This window comes from Myxine glutinosa, chromosome 13 (genome assembly GCF_964187855.1).
Source record: "Myxine glutinosa chromosome 13, kmMyxGlut1.1, whole genome shotgun sequence".
Classification (NCBI taxonomy): Eukaryota; Metazoa; Chordata; class Myxini; order Myxiniformes; family Myxinidae; genus Myxine; species Myxine glutinosa.
In genome coordinates, this window is record NC_136273.1 from 104207130 (window position 1) to 104223444 (window position 16315).

At 53.4% G+C, this 16315-nt stretch overlaps 1 protein-coding gene across 7 annotated transcripts in view; it reads left to right on the plus strand.

The window, feature by feature from the left end:
* SURF1 (SURF1 cytochrome c oxidase assembly factor) overlaps positions 1 to 2962 on the plus strand; it is a 30093-nt gene extending 27131 nt beyond the window's left edge. For all 7 annotated transcript variants that reach the window (XM_078767851.1, XM_068134898.2, XM_078767850.1 and 4 more), the window contains 2 exons: positions 1908 to 1989; positions 2473 to 2962. In XM_078767851.1, the coding sequence (XP_078623977.1) occupies positions 1908 to 1989; positions 2473 to 2533 (143 nt within the window). In that variant the 3' untranslated portion in view covers positions 2534 to 2962. The remainder of the gene's footprint in view (positions 1 to 1907; positions 1990 to 2472) is intronic.
* Positions 2963 to 16315: the final 13353 nt, after the last annotated feature.

Consider the following 16315-nt stretch of genomic DNA (forward strand, 5'->3'; position numbering starts at 1 on the left):
AAGTAACGGCAAACTAGAACGGCAAGTAACGGCAAACTAGAACGGCAAGTAACGGCAAACTAGAACGGCAAGTAACGGCAAACTAGAACGGCAAGTAACGGCAAACTTGAACGGCAAACAAGAACGGCAAGTAACGGCAAACTAGAATGGCAGGTAATGGCAAACTAGAACGGCAAGTAACGGCAAACTAGAACGGCAAGTAACGGCAAACTAGAACGGCAAGTAACGGCAAACTAGAACGGCAAGTAACGGCAAACTAGAACGGCAAGTAACGGCAAACTAGAACGGCAAGTAACGGCAAACTAGAACGGCAAGTAACGGCAAACTAGAACGGCAAGTAACGGCAAACTAGAATGGCAAACTAGAATGGCAAGTAACGGCAAACTAGAACGGCAAGTAACGGCAAACTAGAACGGCAAGTAACGGCAAACTAGAACGGCAAGTAACGGCAAACTAGAACGGCAAGTAACGGCAAACTAGAACGGCAAGTAACGGCAAACTAGAACGGCAAGTAACGGCAAACTAGAATGGCAAGTAACGGCAAACTAGAATGGCAAGTAACGGCAAACTAGAACGGCAAGTAACGGCAAACTAGAACGGCAAGTAACGGCAAACTAGAACGGCAAGTAATGGCAAACTAGAACGGCAAACTAGAACGGCAAGTAACGGCAAACTAGAATGGCAAGTAACGGCAAACTAGAACGGCAAGTAACGGCAGACTAGAACGGCAAGTAATGGCAAACTAGAACGGCAAGTAACGGCAAACTAGAACGGCTAGTAACGGCAAACTAGAACGGCAAGTAACGGCAAACTAGAATGGCAAGTAACGGCAAACTAGAACGGCAAGTAACGGCAAACTAGAACGGCAAGTAACGGCAAACTAGAACGGCAAGTAACGGCAAACTGGAACGGCAAGTAATGGCAAACTAGAACGGCAAACTAGAATGGCAAGTAACGGCAAACTAGAACGGCAAGTAACGGCAAACTAGAATGGCAAGTAACGGCAAACTAGAACGGCAAGTAACGGCAAACTAGAACGGCAAGTAACGGCAAACTAGAACGGCAAGTAACGGCAAACTAGAACGGCAAGTAACGGCAAACTAGAACGGCAAGTAACGGCAAACTAGAACAGCAAGTAACGGCAAACTAGAACGGCAAGTAACGGCAAACTTGAACGGCAAACAAGAACGGCAAGTAACGGCAAACTAGAATGGCAAGTAATGGCAAACTAGAACGGCAAGTAACGGCAAACTAGAACGGCAAGTAACGGCAAACTAGAACGGCAAGTAACGGCAAACTAGAACGGCAAGTAACGGCAAAACTTGAATGGCAAACAAGAACGGCAAGTAACGGCAAACTAGAACGGCAAGTAACGGCAAACTAGAACGGCAAGTAACGGCAAACTAGAACGGCAAGTAACGGCAAACTAGAACGGCAAGTAACGGCAAACTAGAACGGCAAGTAACGGCAAACTAGAACGGCAAGTAACGGCAAACTAGAACGGCAAGTAACGGCAAACTAGAATGGCAAACTAGAATGGCAAGTAACAGCAAACTAGAACGGCAAGTAACGGCAAACTAGAACGGCAAGTAACGGCAAACTAGAATGGCAAGTAACGGCAAACTAGAACGGCAAGTAACGGCAAACTAGAACGGCAAAAGACAAGTAACGGAAGCTGATAATGCAGACTTCTGCCCACAACTGTTTGAACCATTTACTTCTTTCGTTTGCTTTACTCCTGAAAAGAAAATACCTACCTGAAAAGAAAGGTGCATCATTATAACAATATCTGATGTACCAAAGGAAGGTTGGTGTGGTCCATGGTGCCTGTCGTACACCTTCCTTTCTCTTTCTGAACTGCATGTCTTGGCTGCTCATCGGTAAGTTTCGTTCCTCTTGTTTTGCAGACAGTACGGTGCCTGGCGGGCCTATAGGAGGTCAAACCAACGTGTCTTTGCGGAACGATCACACACAGTACCTTCTCACATGGTATTCAACCTGGGAAAAGACCCTGTTTTGTTATTATCATTTGAGTACTTATGATAGATTGATATCCAGATACGTGTCTGATGTCGGGAGCTGTTTGCTTTGAAAAAGGTGTCATGACCTCATTTCTCAACTATCATCCAGATTCAGATCTTCACCCAAATCGAATCATTTCATCCTCGTCACACACCCAACCTGTCCACCCAATTTCGTCCAAATCCGTCCACAACCTTTTGAGATATTCTGCTCACAGATAGACAAACAGACAGGGATGAAAACATAACCTCCGTCAACCTTTGGTGGCGAAAGTAAATATTGACATTTCACTTTCTGTTCAAGAACCAAAGGTTGTACAAGAGAATCCTTTGCCCACTGTTAACACGAGATTTGTTTCCATATGTTGAGCTTTTATTTACTTGTGATATTTTGTTTCCTACACATCGGTTAAGCTTTCTTATACGCGTGTTTGTGTATGTGTGTGCACAGGTATGGATTAAGCGCTCTCACATTATTACTGTGGGTCCAGAAGTTTGTGCGCAAGCTGTGAGAGCCCGGCACACTCTCTCTCTCTCTGGGAATGCCCGGCACACTCTCTCTCTCTCTCTCTCTCTCTCTCTCTCCCTCTCTGTGAATGCCTACTCCGGATCAATCCATAGTTTTAGGCTATCACTGTCTCTTTCCGACTCTCACGTCCAATATCTCTTCAACCCAAACCAATTCACATCCAGAGCTATAACGGGTGCATTGCGTTGCTGTGCACATGTACACAGCAAGGCCACAATAATTGTTCAAAGCAAACATGTCGGCGACTTGGATACCCCACGCTTTGCTGCGATGCTTGGACGACGTGTTTTCATTTCGGTGGATTGTGGGACGATTTAAAGAATTACAAACAAAATAATTCAAATATTCTATTATTATGCAATATTATGTATTTTGTAGACTGCATAACAAAATAAAGTGGTTTGTAACTTTTCTCTCAAAGACTAATGCAGTTCTTTTCATAACACAATGAAACGAATGACTCGACACAATGAAACGAATGACTCGACACAATGAAACGAATGACTCGACACAATGAAGCAAGTGCAAGCTGGTGTAAACCCCCATGTGAGTGACTATGCAGGAGCTGTGTGGTTCCAAAAACAGTGCTGCATGTTACTTGGTAGTTTAACAGCACAAGCCGTGGAGAGAATGATAAAATATTTTACTTTTGGCTCAATTTGCACATTGGTAAATGTATCGCTTATTTCCTGGGACTCTCAGTTGGTATGCTGCGTCCGTCTTGACGATCATTTGTTCCGTGGTATTTCCTCTCCCACACCTAGCGACGTCTCCACGGCAGTGGTGGTTGTCATGGAGATGTCATGCCATCGCCTTGGCAACAACGACTGTTGGCCCAAACTGGTGTGGGGAGGGATAAATGTCTGCCAAGTATCTCTGTGGGGAATGTGGTAAGGAGAACAATTTAATTTGGGAGAAGGGAAAGAGTATTAAAAGACAAAAGGTGTACATGTAATGTGATTTTGGAGAGGAGGTGAAACGAAAAAATGAATTTGTCAAAAGGAAGATGAGTGGGGAGGACAAGAAAAGCGTGCGTATTGGAGTTTGGGAATGAGAAGGAAGAAAAGAAGAAGGAGTGTTAGAGAACATGGGAATGAAGGGAGAAGGCCGATGGAGGAAAAGGAATTCCAATGTTTAGAAGAGCGTATGAAATGTAATCCTGTAAAACTCCAAACATATTTTAAATCATCCAGAGACGAAGTTTTCAGAAACAGACAAAAACGTCTTGAAGGCCTTTTTGAAAGGAAAGAAGAAATCGACAAAAGCAAGGAGTTTTAAAGGTGAACAGGTAACTTGACTCGAAAAGTTAGGACATCAGTTTGACTCAAAGGTAGGATAAATCTACCCCCTGCCCCCCCCTCAAATATCCCCTCTCCCCTCACCTCTCTCCTTCAAAACTCACCCCTCCCCTTCATATCTCCCTCCCTCACCCCTCCCCTTCAAAACTACGCCTCACCCCTCCCCTTCAAAACTTCCTCCTCACCCCTCCCCTTCAAAACTTCCCCTCACCCCTCCCCTTTAAAACTTCCCTCTCACCCCTCCCCTTCAAAACTCACCCTCACCCCTCCCTTTCCAATCTCCCTCCTCACCCTCCCCTCTCACTCCTCCCCTTCTAATCTCCCCTCTCACCCCTCCCTTTCAAATCCTCCTCCCTCAACCCTCCCCTTCAAAACTTCCTCCTCACCCCTCCCTTTCAAATCCCCCTCCCTCACCCCTCCCCTTCAAAACTTCCTCCTCACCCCTCCCCTTCAAAACTCATCCTCCCCTTTCCAATCTCCCTCCTCACCCTCCCCTCTCACACCTCCCCTTCTAATCTCCCCTCTCACCCCTCCCTTTCAAATCCTCCTCCCTCAACCCTCCCCTTCAAAACTTCCTCCTCACCCCTCCCTTTCAAATCCCCCTCCCTCACCCCTCCCCTTCAAAACTTCCTCCTCACCCCTCCCCTTCAAAACTCATCCTCCCCTTTCCAATCTCCCTCCTCACCCTCCCCTCTCACACCTCCCCTTCTAATCTCCCCTCTCACCCCTCCCCTTCAAATCTCCCCTCACCCCTCCCCTAATAATCTCCCCTCTCACCCCTCCCCTTCAAATCCCCCTCCCTCAGCCCTCCCCTTCAAAACTTCCCCCTCACCCCTCCCCTTCAAAACTCACCTTCACTCCTCCCTTTCCAATCTCCCTCCTCACCCTCCCCTCCCACTCCTCCCCTTCTAATCTCCCCTCTCATCCCTCCCTTTCAAAATTCCCTCCTTACTCCACCCCTTCCAAACTCACCCCTCCCTTTCAAAGCCCCCTCTCACTCCTCCTCCACAAAGCTGCCTCCTCCTCCCTTGCTCTCTCTTCCAACTCTTTCTCCTACCTCCTCCAATCTTCTACTTCCCTCTGTTCCTACTCAAATTACTCCTCACTGTGCCTTATCCCATCGCCATCTGTCTAGCGTTTTATCCTCCTCCTCCTCATCCTTCCCTCTCTCCTTACTCTTTGCAATTTATGACACTGTCAACAGCTCTCCCTACATCTTCTCTTCCCTCATCTTACCCTACCCCTCCCCTCCCCTTTCTTGTATCCGATGCTTCCACTCCATCTCACAATCCAGACTTGATCTGCTTAACAGAAACTTTCCTCCTTCAGGATGTCTCTGATTCCTTAATATCTCTTCCTGGTTACTCCCTCCTCCGGTATGATAGACCTGAGCCTCGTCCTTGTGGTGGGGTTGATATCTTCCTCAAAAACTCTCTTCCTCACTCTCGCTGCATTGCCCTCTCTCCACCTCACCCCCAGGAGTACCTCTGGCAACGGCCTCCCCTCTTCTTTTTACCCTGCGCTCGCGAAGCGAAAACGGGGTTCGGCATTCAGCTACGTACGTGTGCCGTGTGTGTGTGTGTGTGTGTGTGTGTGTGTGTGTGTGTGTGTGTGTGTGTGTGTGTGACGTTTGTGTCTGCATTTTTAAAATTCATTTTCTCGGCAACCGTTGGTCTGATTGACATGATATTTTACTATAGAAGCGCCTCTGCCTGTAGAATTTTTTTATTCTTAATTATGACGCCATAGGTCACGTGGTACGGATGCCATCTTGGAAAAACGTTACACCTCTATATCTCCCAAACCGCTCAATGGAAAAAATAGAAACATGGCTCATTGTCAAGTACTCCCCATGGGGAATAAGATATGTTGATGGTGATGTCATCGGTGCCTTAATTATGATGTTGTAGCGGTTACCGCTGGAGGCACACAATCGCCTTGCACCGGCCAGAACACGGCCAGACGCGCCTCTCCCGGGCATGCCCGGACTCACTGTTCCTGGGCACGCCCGAACCTCCCGGGCACGCCCGGTCTCGTCTTTCCCGGGCATGCCCGCTCTCGCCTTTCCAGGGCTCGCCCAGAGCGTCCGGGCATGCCCGCTATCGCCTTTCCAGGGCTCGCCCAGAGCGTCCGGGCATGCCCGCTATCGCCTTTCCAGGGCTCGCCCAGAGCGTCCGGGCATGCCCGCTATCGCCTTTCCAGGGCTCGCCCAGAGCGTCCGGGCATGCCCGCTCTCGCCTTTCCAGTGCTCGTCCAGAGCGCCCGGGCACGCCCAGCCTCGACTTGCCAGGCCGCAGCCAAACACGCCCGGGCAGGTCCAGACTCGCCTTTCCAAGGCTCGCCCTTGACACCCGGGCATGCCCGGTATAGCTTTTGCCGGGCAAACTTCCCGACATAAATGTGTATATATATTGCTGCCCGATAAACGGGCTTTTGTCAGAATACCTGAGCTGTTTTGTTTCAATAAAGCAACTCGGACGAATTCCGTCTTTGGTCGCGTCAATTCTTTCGACTCGCATTGGAGCGCAGCTCCTTCACTGGTGACCTACCGACATGGACACGGCAGTGAATCTTAAACTGCCTACCTTCTGGGAGGCTCATGCGGCTGTTTGGTTCGCCCAGGCGGACTCCCAGTTCGCCCTGCGAGGCATCACCGCGGACGACACCCGCTTCCACCACGTCGTGGCAGCGCTCGGTTCCGCCACCGCGGCCCGCGCCCTGAGCCTCCTCGAGCACCCGCCGGCTGCCGACAAGTATGACGCGCTGAAGACGCTCCTCCTCGACGCTTTCGCCCTCTCACCGGCGGCACGCGCACGGCGCCTGCTCGACCTGCCCGAGCTCGGCGGCACGCGCCCGTCCGAGCGCATGGACTATATGCTCTCGTTGCTCGGCGAGCACTCTCCGGATTTTCTGTTCCGCGAGTTGTTCCTTCGCCAGCTGCCTCACCCGGTACGCCTCGCCCTGGCTGGCACGTCGATCACCGATCCCCGCGCCCTCGCCAGGGAAGCCGATAAGATCTCCTCGGCGGGCCAACACATCGGCGCGGCTACCTGGAGCCTGCCGCCGTCCGAGGCGACGCCCGAGCGCCCTGCGCGGTTGGAGGCCGAACTGCCGGTGAAACTGGCGGCCGCCACGCCGCACCGACCGCTTCCGACACGACGGCCGGGGCCTCCACCTGACCAGGCGTGGTGTTATTACCACGCCAGGTTCGGACACAAGGCTCGGACGTGCCGACCCCCGTGCACTTTCGGCAAGTCGGGAAACGGCCGGGCCGGCGTTCATTCCCAGCCATGAGCGCCGGCCACTCGGGCAACTTGCTTTTTATTCGGGACAAAGTGTCCGGGCGGCGTTTCCTTTGTGACACCTGTTGTGGAAAACCAATCAGGTCCACACAACTTTAGTCCAATGGTTGGTTTAATTGCATTTAGATCATCACATTATTCCTGTAAAGTAGAAATACACAATAAGTATATGATGCGACATCTCATGGGTCCAGTCATATCATTCAATGCAAGCAAGCTAGATATTCTATACAGGCGTACCGTTAGCGAGGCTACCGATGTAACATGTCACAAGGGAGAAGTCTCGGAGCACCGTCGCAGCAGCGGGTCTTATAGTCACGCCCCTAGCGGTGACAGCGGTGACAACGAGCAGCGAGCATCACCCCGGGTTCAGTACGAATACGATTTCACTACATTCTCCCCCTGTCAGAATTATACGGCCGCGTGGCTAAAAGCGAGTGAGCGGCAGCACGACTAGGGTGCGGAGTATCAGTCGACCCAACCGTATCGGGCCGGGCGGCGAATTTCTCTGCCAGCACGCGTCCGAAATTCCCCGGGTACGGCATCACGTATCCCTGTGTCCCCGGCGTCAGGGGCGCCAAGAGGGTCGGGTGACGAAGGGGGTAACTCCAAGTCGTCGGGCCCGGGTAGTCCCGAAGAGGGGAGGGTTGGTGGACTGTCGGCGATGGGAGCGTCGGGAGAGGCCATAGTCTCATAGATGGGTTCGATCGGTTCGTCCGATTCCCTACTTAGGTCGTCGACCCCGCAAGGGGCAAGGTGACGAACGGAGACAGTAGTCTCACGGCCATCAGACGTCATCACACGAGCATGCTCAGGATTAGCCTGGAGAATCTGCACTTTGTCCACTAGGGGGTCGTACTTGCTCGCGCGAACCGCCCGTTTAAGGTAGGCCGGCCCGGGCCCAGCGAGCCAACTGGGCAAAGACCGTATACACCCCGAGCTCCTGGGGTGGTGGAAAAGTCGCTCGTGGGGAGTTTGGTTGGTTGCCGTACTCAGGAGAGCCCTGATCGAGTTCAACGCCGCAGGTAGCGACCAAGCCCATTTATCGAGGCCCCGGCCGAGGGTCCGGAGGTGGAGCATGACGGCCCTCCAGATAATCCCGTTGAAGCGTTCGATCTGCCCATTAGCCTGAGGTCTGTACGGCGTGGTGTAACTAGACGCAATGTTATTTTGGAGCAGATAGCCGCGCACCTCCTGAGACAAGAAGACCGCACCCCGGTCGGTATGGACATAGGCCGGGTAACCGAACATTGAGAACAAGTTCTGTAAGCATCGCATCACCGTGGCAGCAGTCATGTCCGCGCACGTATAAGCAAAGGGGAATCGCGAGTACTCATCAACGATAGTGAGCAGATAGCGAGAGCCGCTCGACACCGGCAATGGGCCCTTGAAATCCATCGCCAAGTGTTCCCACGGGCGTGTAGCCTTCACCAGAGTCCCCATGGGAGGGTTATAGAAACGCGGTTTGATTTCCGCGCAGATAGCGCAGTCGCGACAGATACGGCGGATATCGTCAATCGAGTAAGGGAGATTCCCACTCCGCACGAAATGAGCGAAACGCGTTACGCCGGGATGGCCCGCAGTGGCATGCAGCACCCGTAGGCCCTCCAAAGAGGTGATACCAGCACATGTAGCCGGTCGTGATAAGGCATCGGCGGCCTGGTTATCCTTCCCCGGGCGATATTTGATGGTGTAACAGAAGTCGGCGAGTTCGATACGCCATACGCCAGCGAGTGATTTTCTCGTTCTTAATGCGCTGGGCGTGTAAGGTGTCGTACATGAACGCAACGCTTTGCTGGTCCGTGATGATTTGGAAGCTCCGCCCGAGTAGGTACGGGCGCCATCGCCGAATAGACTCGACGATCGCATACGCTTCCTTTTCAACGGACGAGTGCCTACGCTCAGCGGTGGTAAGAGTCCGTGAAAAGAAAGCCACGGGACGTCCCCCTTGGGAGAGGGTCGCCGCGATGGCCTGATCCGAGGCGTCACTTTCGAGGACGAACGAGCCGCTCTCGTCGATGGTCGCCACGGCGGCTCGGGCGATGTCGGTCTTAAGGCCTTCAAAGGCCGTCAATGCGGCCGAACTCAGGGGAAAGGTGTCGCAGGCCACAAGGGGGCGAAGTTTCGCGGAGAAACTTTGCACCCATTTGGAGTAATGGGCGAACAGCCCAAGGGCGCGCTTCAGAGACGCCCGATCGCAGGGAGGGGCCATGTCGAGCAAACGTCGCAGACGCTCCTTATCCGGAGCGACAGAGCCATGGGTCACGGTGTACCCCAGAAGATCTATCGTGCGTAGGGAGTAACGGCACTTATCCTCGTTCATAGTTAAGTGATACCGCTGCGCGACCTCAAGGAAGCGCTTCAGATTAGCATCATGGTGCCCTTGGTCATATCCACAAATCGTAAGATTATCGAGGTAGACGAAAACATCGGTTAAGTGCTCCCGCGCAACGAGGTCATCCATGGCTCTCTGGAAACAAGCGACCCCGTTCGTTACCCCAAAAGGCAATCGCGTAAATTGGTACAACCGCTGCCCCGACTCGAAAGCGGTATAGATACGATCCGCCCTAGAGATAGGGATCTGGTGGTACGCACTACGGAGATCGAGAGTGCTATAGACCGAATACTGGGACACCTGTTGCACTAGCGCGTCCATCCCCGGAAGGGGGTAGGCATCCAGCTGTGTAAAACGGTTAATCGTTTGGGAATAGTCGATTACCATGCGTCTGCGATGGGCCTCGCTGCGCACCACCAAGACCTGGGCGCGCCACGGCGACCTACTAGGCTCTATGATGCCGTCTTTCAAGAGCTGAGCCGTTTCGTCCGCAATGAATTGCATGTCAGCGCGAGAGTAGCGTCGTGATTTTACCGCGACAGGGGTGCAGTCGGAGGTTAGATTGGGGAACAGCGAAAGCGGCTGGACGTCCATTTGCGCTAAGGCGCACACCGCTAGCGCGTCGTCCGCCCCCACAACAAGAGTGTCAGGCCCACCAAACTCCATTACCAGACGTCCATGCAGCTTAAGAAAATCGTGTCCTAACAGAATATCAGCACATAATGCGGGTAAAACCATAAGGTGTACATCAGGGAAAACCCGTCCCTTTAGCACGAGTTTTAATCGGCATTCCCCCTTCGTGCTGAGCCGAAGCCCCTGGGAAGCCATGAAGATCCGTCTCGTAGACCGCCAGATCCGCCATCCATGCCTGAGCACAAGTCGCTGGTCGATAAAACTATCCGTAGAACCTGTATCCACCAAGGCCCGAACACAATGGCCTTCAACCATAAGGGGAATAAGGGCTTGAGCCAGGCCAGACGAGGCTGCTGGGAGCGGGACTGAGCCCCCCGAATGGGTCGGACCAGCCTCGCGGGTGGATCCTACGCCAGCAGCAGTTTTGCGGTCGTGGCCGGTGTCTGCGTTGACCATGGGGAATCCATTTTCGTCATCTGAGGGCTTTCCCCAGCATTCCGGTGTTTCGCGATTCAAAATCTGACAATTCTGACGAGAAAAGGCCTCCGTAGTATTTGACATCGCCTTTTGACACTTTTGGCAGAAAAAGGCTTCCGTAGTATCCGAAATCGCCTTTTGACATTTTTGGCCGGAAAAGGCTTCCGTAGTATTCGAAATCGCCTTTTTACATTTATGGCCGCTTTGACAAAAGGCTTCCGTAGTGTTCGAAATCGCCTTTTGACATTTTTGGCCGCTTTGACAAAAGGCCTCCATAGTATTTGAAAGCTCCCTTAACTCCTTTGTCGAGGCGTGGGCCGCTGTTAGTTCGTGGACGACTCGAGGAGTACGAGGGGCTTGGCGAGGTTTCAAAGCCCCTTGCGTGGCCCGGAGTTTGGCCAAGGACACGGCCTTTGCGCCCGATGGAGAAGGAGACGGTGGTGGCTGTCCGGTGACGCCCGCCAAGGACGTCTGAGCGGCCAGGGGGCCGCAGAGAGGGGCCCTCCCCTTCGAAGTCGGGTAAGGCGCCGGGTGTCGGGCTTGGCTTGCGGGCTCCGCTATTAGCCCATTCAAGGTCGCTGCGCCCGCGCGACCGCGGCTGCGCGAGTCAATGTGCCGCGAGCCACGTGCCGTTTTCCTGCACACTTTTGCGTAATGTCCCTTTAGCGAGCACAAATGGCAAATAGCGTCACGTGCCGGACACACGACTCGGGCATGACGAGGCCCTCCACAGAAAAAGCATGCGGCCCCGCGCAAGGCCTTGGGTCTGCTGGTCATAACGGCAGCCGTTAGGGCTGGGTCATCCTCCGGAGCATCCCGGAGTTCAGCGAGCGGATCCGCGTCCTCGGTGGTGGCACTCTCCGGCCGGGCGTGTAGTGTGGTGCCCGCCAAAAGGCGCGTGCGGTCGTAGGTGTGCGATTGCATCCGCGCTTCGGTGTATACTGTCGCTTGTTCGAGTGCCGTAGCGAAGGTCAGGTCGGTCTTCTCCAAGAGTTTGAGCCTTAGTTCCTGGGAGGAGACCCCAGCAATGAAGGCATCTAAAAGACGGTCTCCTCCCATTGGTCTCCCATCTCCACTGCCTCTGACATCAATTCTTCCTGGGAATTCTTCCAAAGCAAACTGATCTCTCTCATGCACAGATTTATCCCATCTCGCCTTCAATTGTCTTACCCTTCCTCCCGTCCATGGTACACTGAATCTTGTGGTGAGGCAGTTGCCCTGAAACAACTTGCCTTTGCCTCTTGGAAGGCTAATCCAACTGAAGGAAATCTCAGTTCCTTCCACCAAGCTTGGAACAAGTGTGTGTCTACCCTCAGGAGTGCCAGGAAGCACTATCTCTCCTCACTCAAGAATGAACTCTCAAACCTGTCTCCTTCCTCCAAATCCTGGTGGCGTCTGGTCAAATCCGTTTCTGGTGTTTGTTCCCCCTCCATCCCCTCCCTTACCTCAAATGGCCACACAGTTGACATCGCACGTGACAAAGCCGAATGCCTCAACTCTGTGTTCGCCTCGAAATCCTTAGTCCCAAACCCATCTCTCTCTGTTCCCACCTTTCCCAGTCGAACCCAACTGCTCCTGGACTCTGTATCCTTCTCTCCTGACAAGGTGGAGGAGTTTTTGTCAAACCTCGACTCTGATTCTGCAACTGGACCAGACGGCATCAGCCCACGGGTCTTAAAATCCTGCTCTGCCGCTCTATCTCACCCTCTCTCTGTTCTTTTCACCCTATCTTTTGCTCAAGGTCATCTGCCAGCATCCTGGAAATCAGCTAACATTACCGCTTTACACAAAAAAGGTGCAAAAACAGATCCTTGCAACTACAGACCAATCAGCCTGCTCCCAATTATCAGCAAAGTCATGGAATCCATCATTGCTTCGGATATGAAATCTTTCCTCTTCTCCAATGGCTTGATCTCTGATCATCAATTTGGTTTCAGACCAGGTCACTCTACTCTGGACATGCTGCTTCTGCTGTCTCAACAATGGATGGAGGTCCTCAATGCCAAACAGGAAATCAGAGCTGTCTCCCTTGACATATCAAGGGCCTTTGATACGGTCTGGCACCCAGCTCTGCTCACCAAACTCTCCTCCTATGGTATCCATGGAAATCTCCATGCATGGCTTGCGGACTTCCTCTCTGGTCGTAGTCAACGTGTGGCCCTGAATGGATTTCTCTCATCTCCCCTTCCTGTTCAGGCTGGAGTTCCCCAAGGAAGTGTGCTGGGCCCTGTGCTTTTTCTGGTCTTTATCAATGATCTCTCTGACTCTCTGGAAAATCCTCTCTATCTCTTTGCTGATGCCTCCACTCTCTGCCGCTCCATTCCTCTTCCCTCAGATCGGCAGTCTGCAGCCTCCTCACTCTCTGAAGACCTGGACAAAATCACAGACTGGTCAAACAAGTGGAACATGTCTTTCAATCCTGCCAAATCTCACTCTCTTACTATGTCTCTCCGAAAAGATCGACTGGACAACCCTCCCATCTACTTTCTCAACAATCCTCTCCAAGAAGTTCTGTCACTCAAGCTTTTGGGTCTCACTATCTGCCATGATCTTTCTTGGGAAAACCACATTTCCAAGCTGGCCTCCAAAGCCAGTCGCCGACTGGGCATCCTCCGTCGTGCGAAGTCCTTCCTCGGCACACCTGAGCTCCTCACCACTTACAAGGCTTTCATCTGCAGCTCAATGGAATACTGTTCTCCCCTATGGGCTGGTGCTCCTGCCTCACACCTGGCTCGGCTTCACGCTGTTGAATCCAAAGCTTTCAAAATCATTGGAATCTCCCGCGATGAAGCTATCTCTGAGGGCCTTTCACTCACTCACCGCAGGCAGGTAGGTGGTCTTTCTGTCTTCTACCGACTCCTCTCCGGCCTTGCTCCCCCAGCTCTCTCTGTGCTCTGTCCCCCAAATATTCCTACAGGTCGCACAAGATCTGCCAGCAACCCTCTGATGGTTAAACTGCCGAAATCTCGGCTCTCTGCTCACCTTCACTCTTTCATTCCTCTTTTCTCCCGCCTGTGGAACAAACTCCCACACTCCCTTCAATCCCTCTCCTCCCTCCAGGTCTTTAAAACAGCTGTTCACCACCATCTCTTATCTTCCCCCATCCATAACCTTGATCTTTTCTACCCCCACTAATTCACCCCAGATCCACCTTGTTTGAAATTCCAACTTATTTCCTGGAAATCCTGGCAGTGTCCATATGTTTATACCTCTCCCACCCCCCCCCCCCCCCTTCACATGCCTCCCCCCCTTCACATGCCTCCCCCCCTTCACATGCCTCCCCCCCAAAGCCCTCTCCCTCCCACAGATCTCTCGATGTCTCCATGTCTCTCGGTCCCTGCTCTCAAATGTTGTGTTTGTGTCCTTCCCCCTCTCTCCCCATCTTGTCTACCGCTCCCGATGTTATATGTTTTATGTGTCGGTTTGTCTTTCTGTGTGATTAATGTTCGCTCTTTCACGAGCCTCGATCTTGTATACAAAAAAAAAAAAAAAAAAAAAAAAAAAAAATCCTGAGCCTGCGTGGGAGTCTGTGGCTCCCTGACGCTGTCCAGCAAAAGCTGCCGGAGCTCTTGGGCATAATGGTCCATAGCCTCGTTGGGTTGCTGACGTCGCGTTTGCAACAAATAGCTTGCGTACACCGGGCTCTTTTCCTTAATGTATAGCCGTTTAAGCTCGGCGATGGAGAGGTCGTACGTCGCGCATTGAGCGATAGCGTTGTACACCCGGTAGTCGATTTTTGCGTGGAGAGTGGCTAGCTTCGCGGCAGCCGTCGGTGCAGTCTCAGGCTCATCAAAAAGATTCTGCAGTTGTCGGAGCCAGTGCTTCAGCTGCAAGCCTCCATCCGTGGCTTGAGGGTCGGCGCTGAAGATGGACACCGTCAGCGTCTTGTTGCCAGCCATGGATCTTAAATGCAATTAAGTGTTGTGGAAAACCAATCAGGTCCACACAACTTTAGTCCAATGGTTGGTTTAATTGCATTTAGATCATCACATTATTCCTGTAAAGTAGAAATACACAATAAGTATATGATGCGACATCTCATGGGTCCAGTCATATCATTCAATGCAAGCAAGCTAGATATTCTATACAGGCGTACCGTTAGCGAGGCTACCGATGTAACATGTCACAAGGGAGAAGTCTCGGAGCACCGTCGCAGCAGCGGGTCTTATAGTCACGCCCCTAGCGGTGACAGCGGTGACAACGAGCAGCGAGCATCACCCCGGGTTCAGTACGAATACGATTTCACTACAACACCGGCGCCCAACTGAGCGTCATACCCGCCTCCGAGCAGGACAGGCGGGACGCCGTTTGCGGCCCCTCTTTGGTCGCTGCTAATGGCTCGGCCATACGCACTTTCGGCCCGCGCAACGTCACCCTCTGCTTCGGCAGCCAGCGCTTTCAGTGGACCTTTGTGACCGCCTGCGTCCCCATGGCTTTGCTGGGCGCCGACTTCCTCTGCGCGCACGGGCTGCTGGTCGACGTCAAACGTCGTCGCCTTGTCAACGCCGAGACCTTCAGCTCCCTGGCGTGCACGATGAGCAGCTCCGCGCCGACCGAACTGGCGTGCGCCCTCCCGACGGCGAACGAGTTCGCTCGCCTGCTCGCGGAATTCCCGGCCCTCACACGGCCGACGTTTTCGGCCGTCGCAGTGCGGCATGGGATCGAGCACCACATACCCACTACGGGCCCGCCGGTCTACGCTAGGGCCCGCCGCCTCGACCCGGCCAAGCTCGCCGTGGCAAAGGCCGAGTTCGACGCGTTGGAGCACCTCGGCATCGTGCGGCGCTCCAATAGCGCGTGGGCCTCACCACTGCACATCGTGCCAAAGCCGGGGGGCGGATGGCGCCCGTGTGGCGACTACCGCCGCCTCAACGACGCTACCACCCCCGACAGGTACCCGATCCCGCACATCCAGGACTTTTCCGCCCGTTTGGCGGGACGGGTCATATTTTCCAAAATTGACCTGATACGGGGATACCACCAGGTACCTGTCCGGGCGGCCGACGTCCCGAAGACGGCCGTCATCACGCCGTTCGGCCTGTTCGAATTTTTGAGGATGCCGTTTGGCCTCAAGAACGCGGCCCAGGCGTTCCAGCGCTTAATGGACGGCGTGCTGCGCGACCTGCCATTTCTTTTCGTCTATCTGGACGACATCCTCGTCGCCAGCACGTCCCGCGCCGAGCACCTCCTCCACCTCCGAACACTGTTCGGTCGCCTCAGCGAGCACGGCTTAATTGTCAACCCGGTCAAATGCCACTTCGGCGCGACGACCGTTGACTTTTTGGGCCACCGCATCACCAAGACCGGGGCCGTGCCGCTGCCGACCAAGGTCGAGGCCATCACCACGTTCAAGCGTCCCCGTTCCATCAAGGCCCTACAAGAGTTCCTCGGCATGGTGAATTTTTATCACCGATTCGTGCCCCGCGCTGCTCAGCTCATGCGGCCCCTTTACGAGGCCCCCCGGGGCAAGCCGGCCAAACATGACATCGTTTGGTCTGCGGCCATGGACGCGGCCTTCGCGAGCGCAAAACGGGCCCTCGCCGACGCAATGCTGCTGGCTCACCCGGTGCTCAACGTGCCCATCGCCCTCACTACGGACGCCTCCAACTACGCGGTGGGCGCCGTCCATGAACAATGGGTGGACGGGGTTTGGCAGCCACTCGCTTTTTTCAGCCGGCAGCTCCGGCCGAACGAGTTAAAATACAGCACGTTCGACCGCG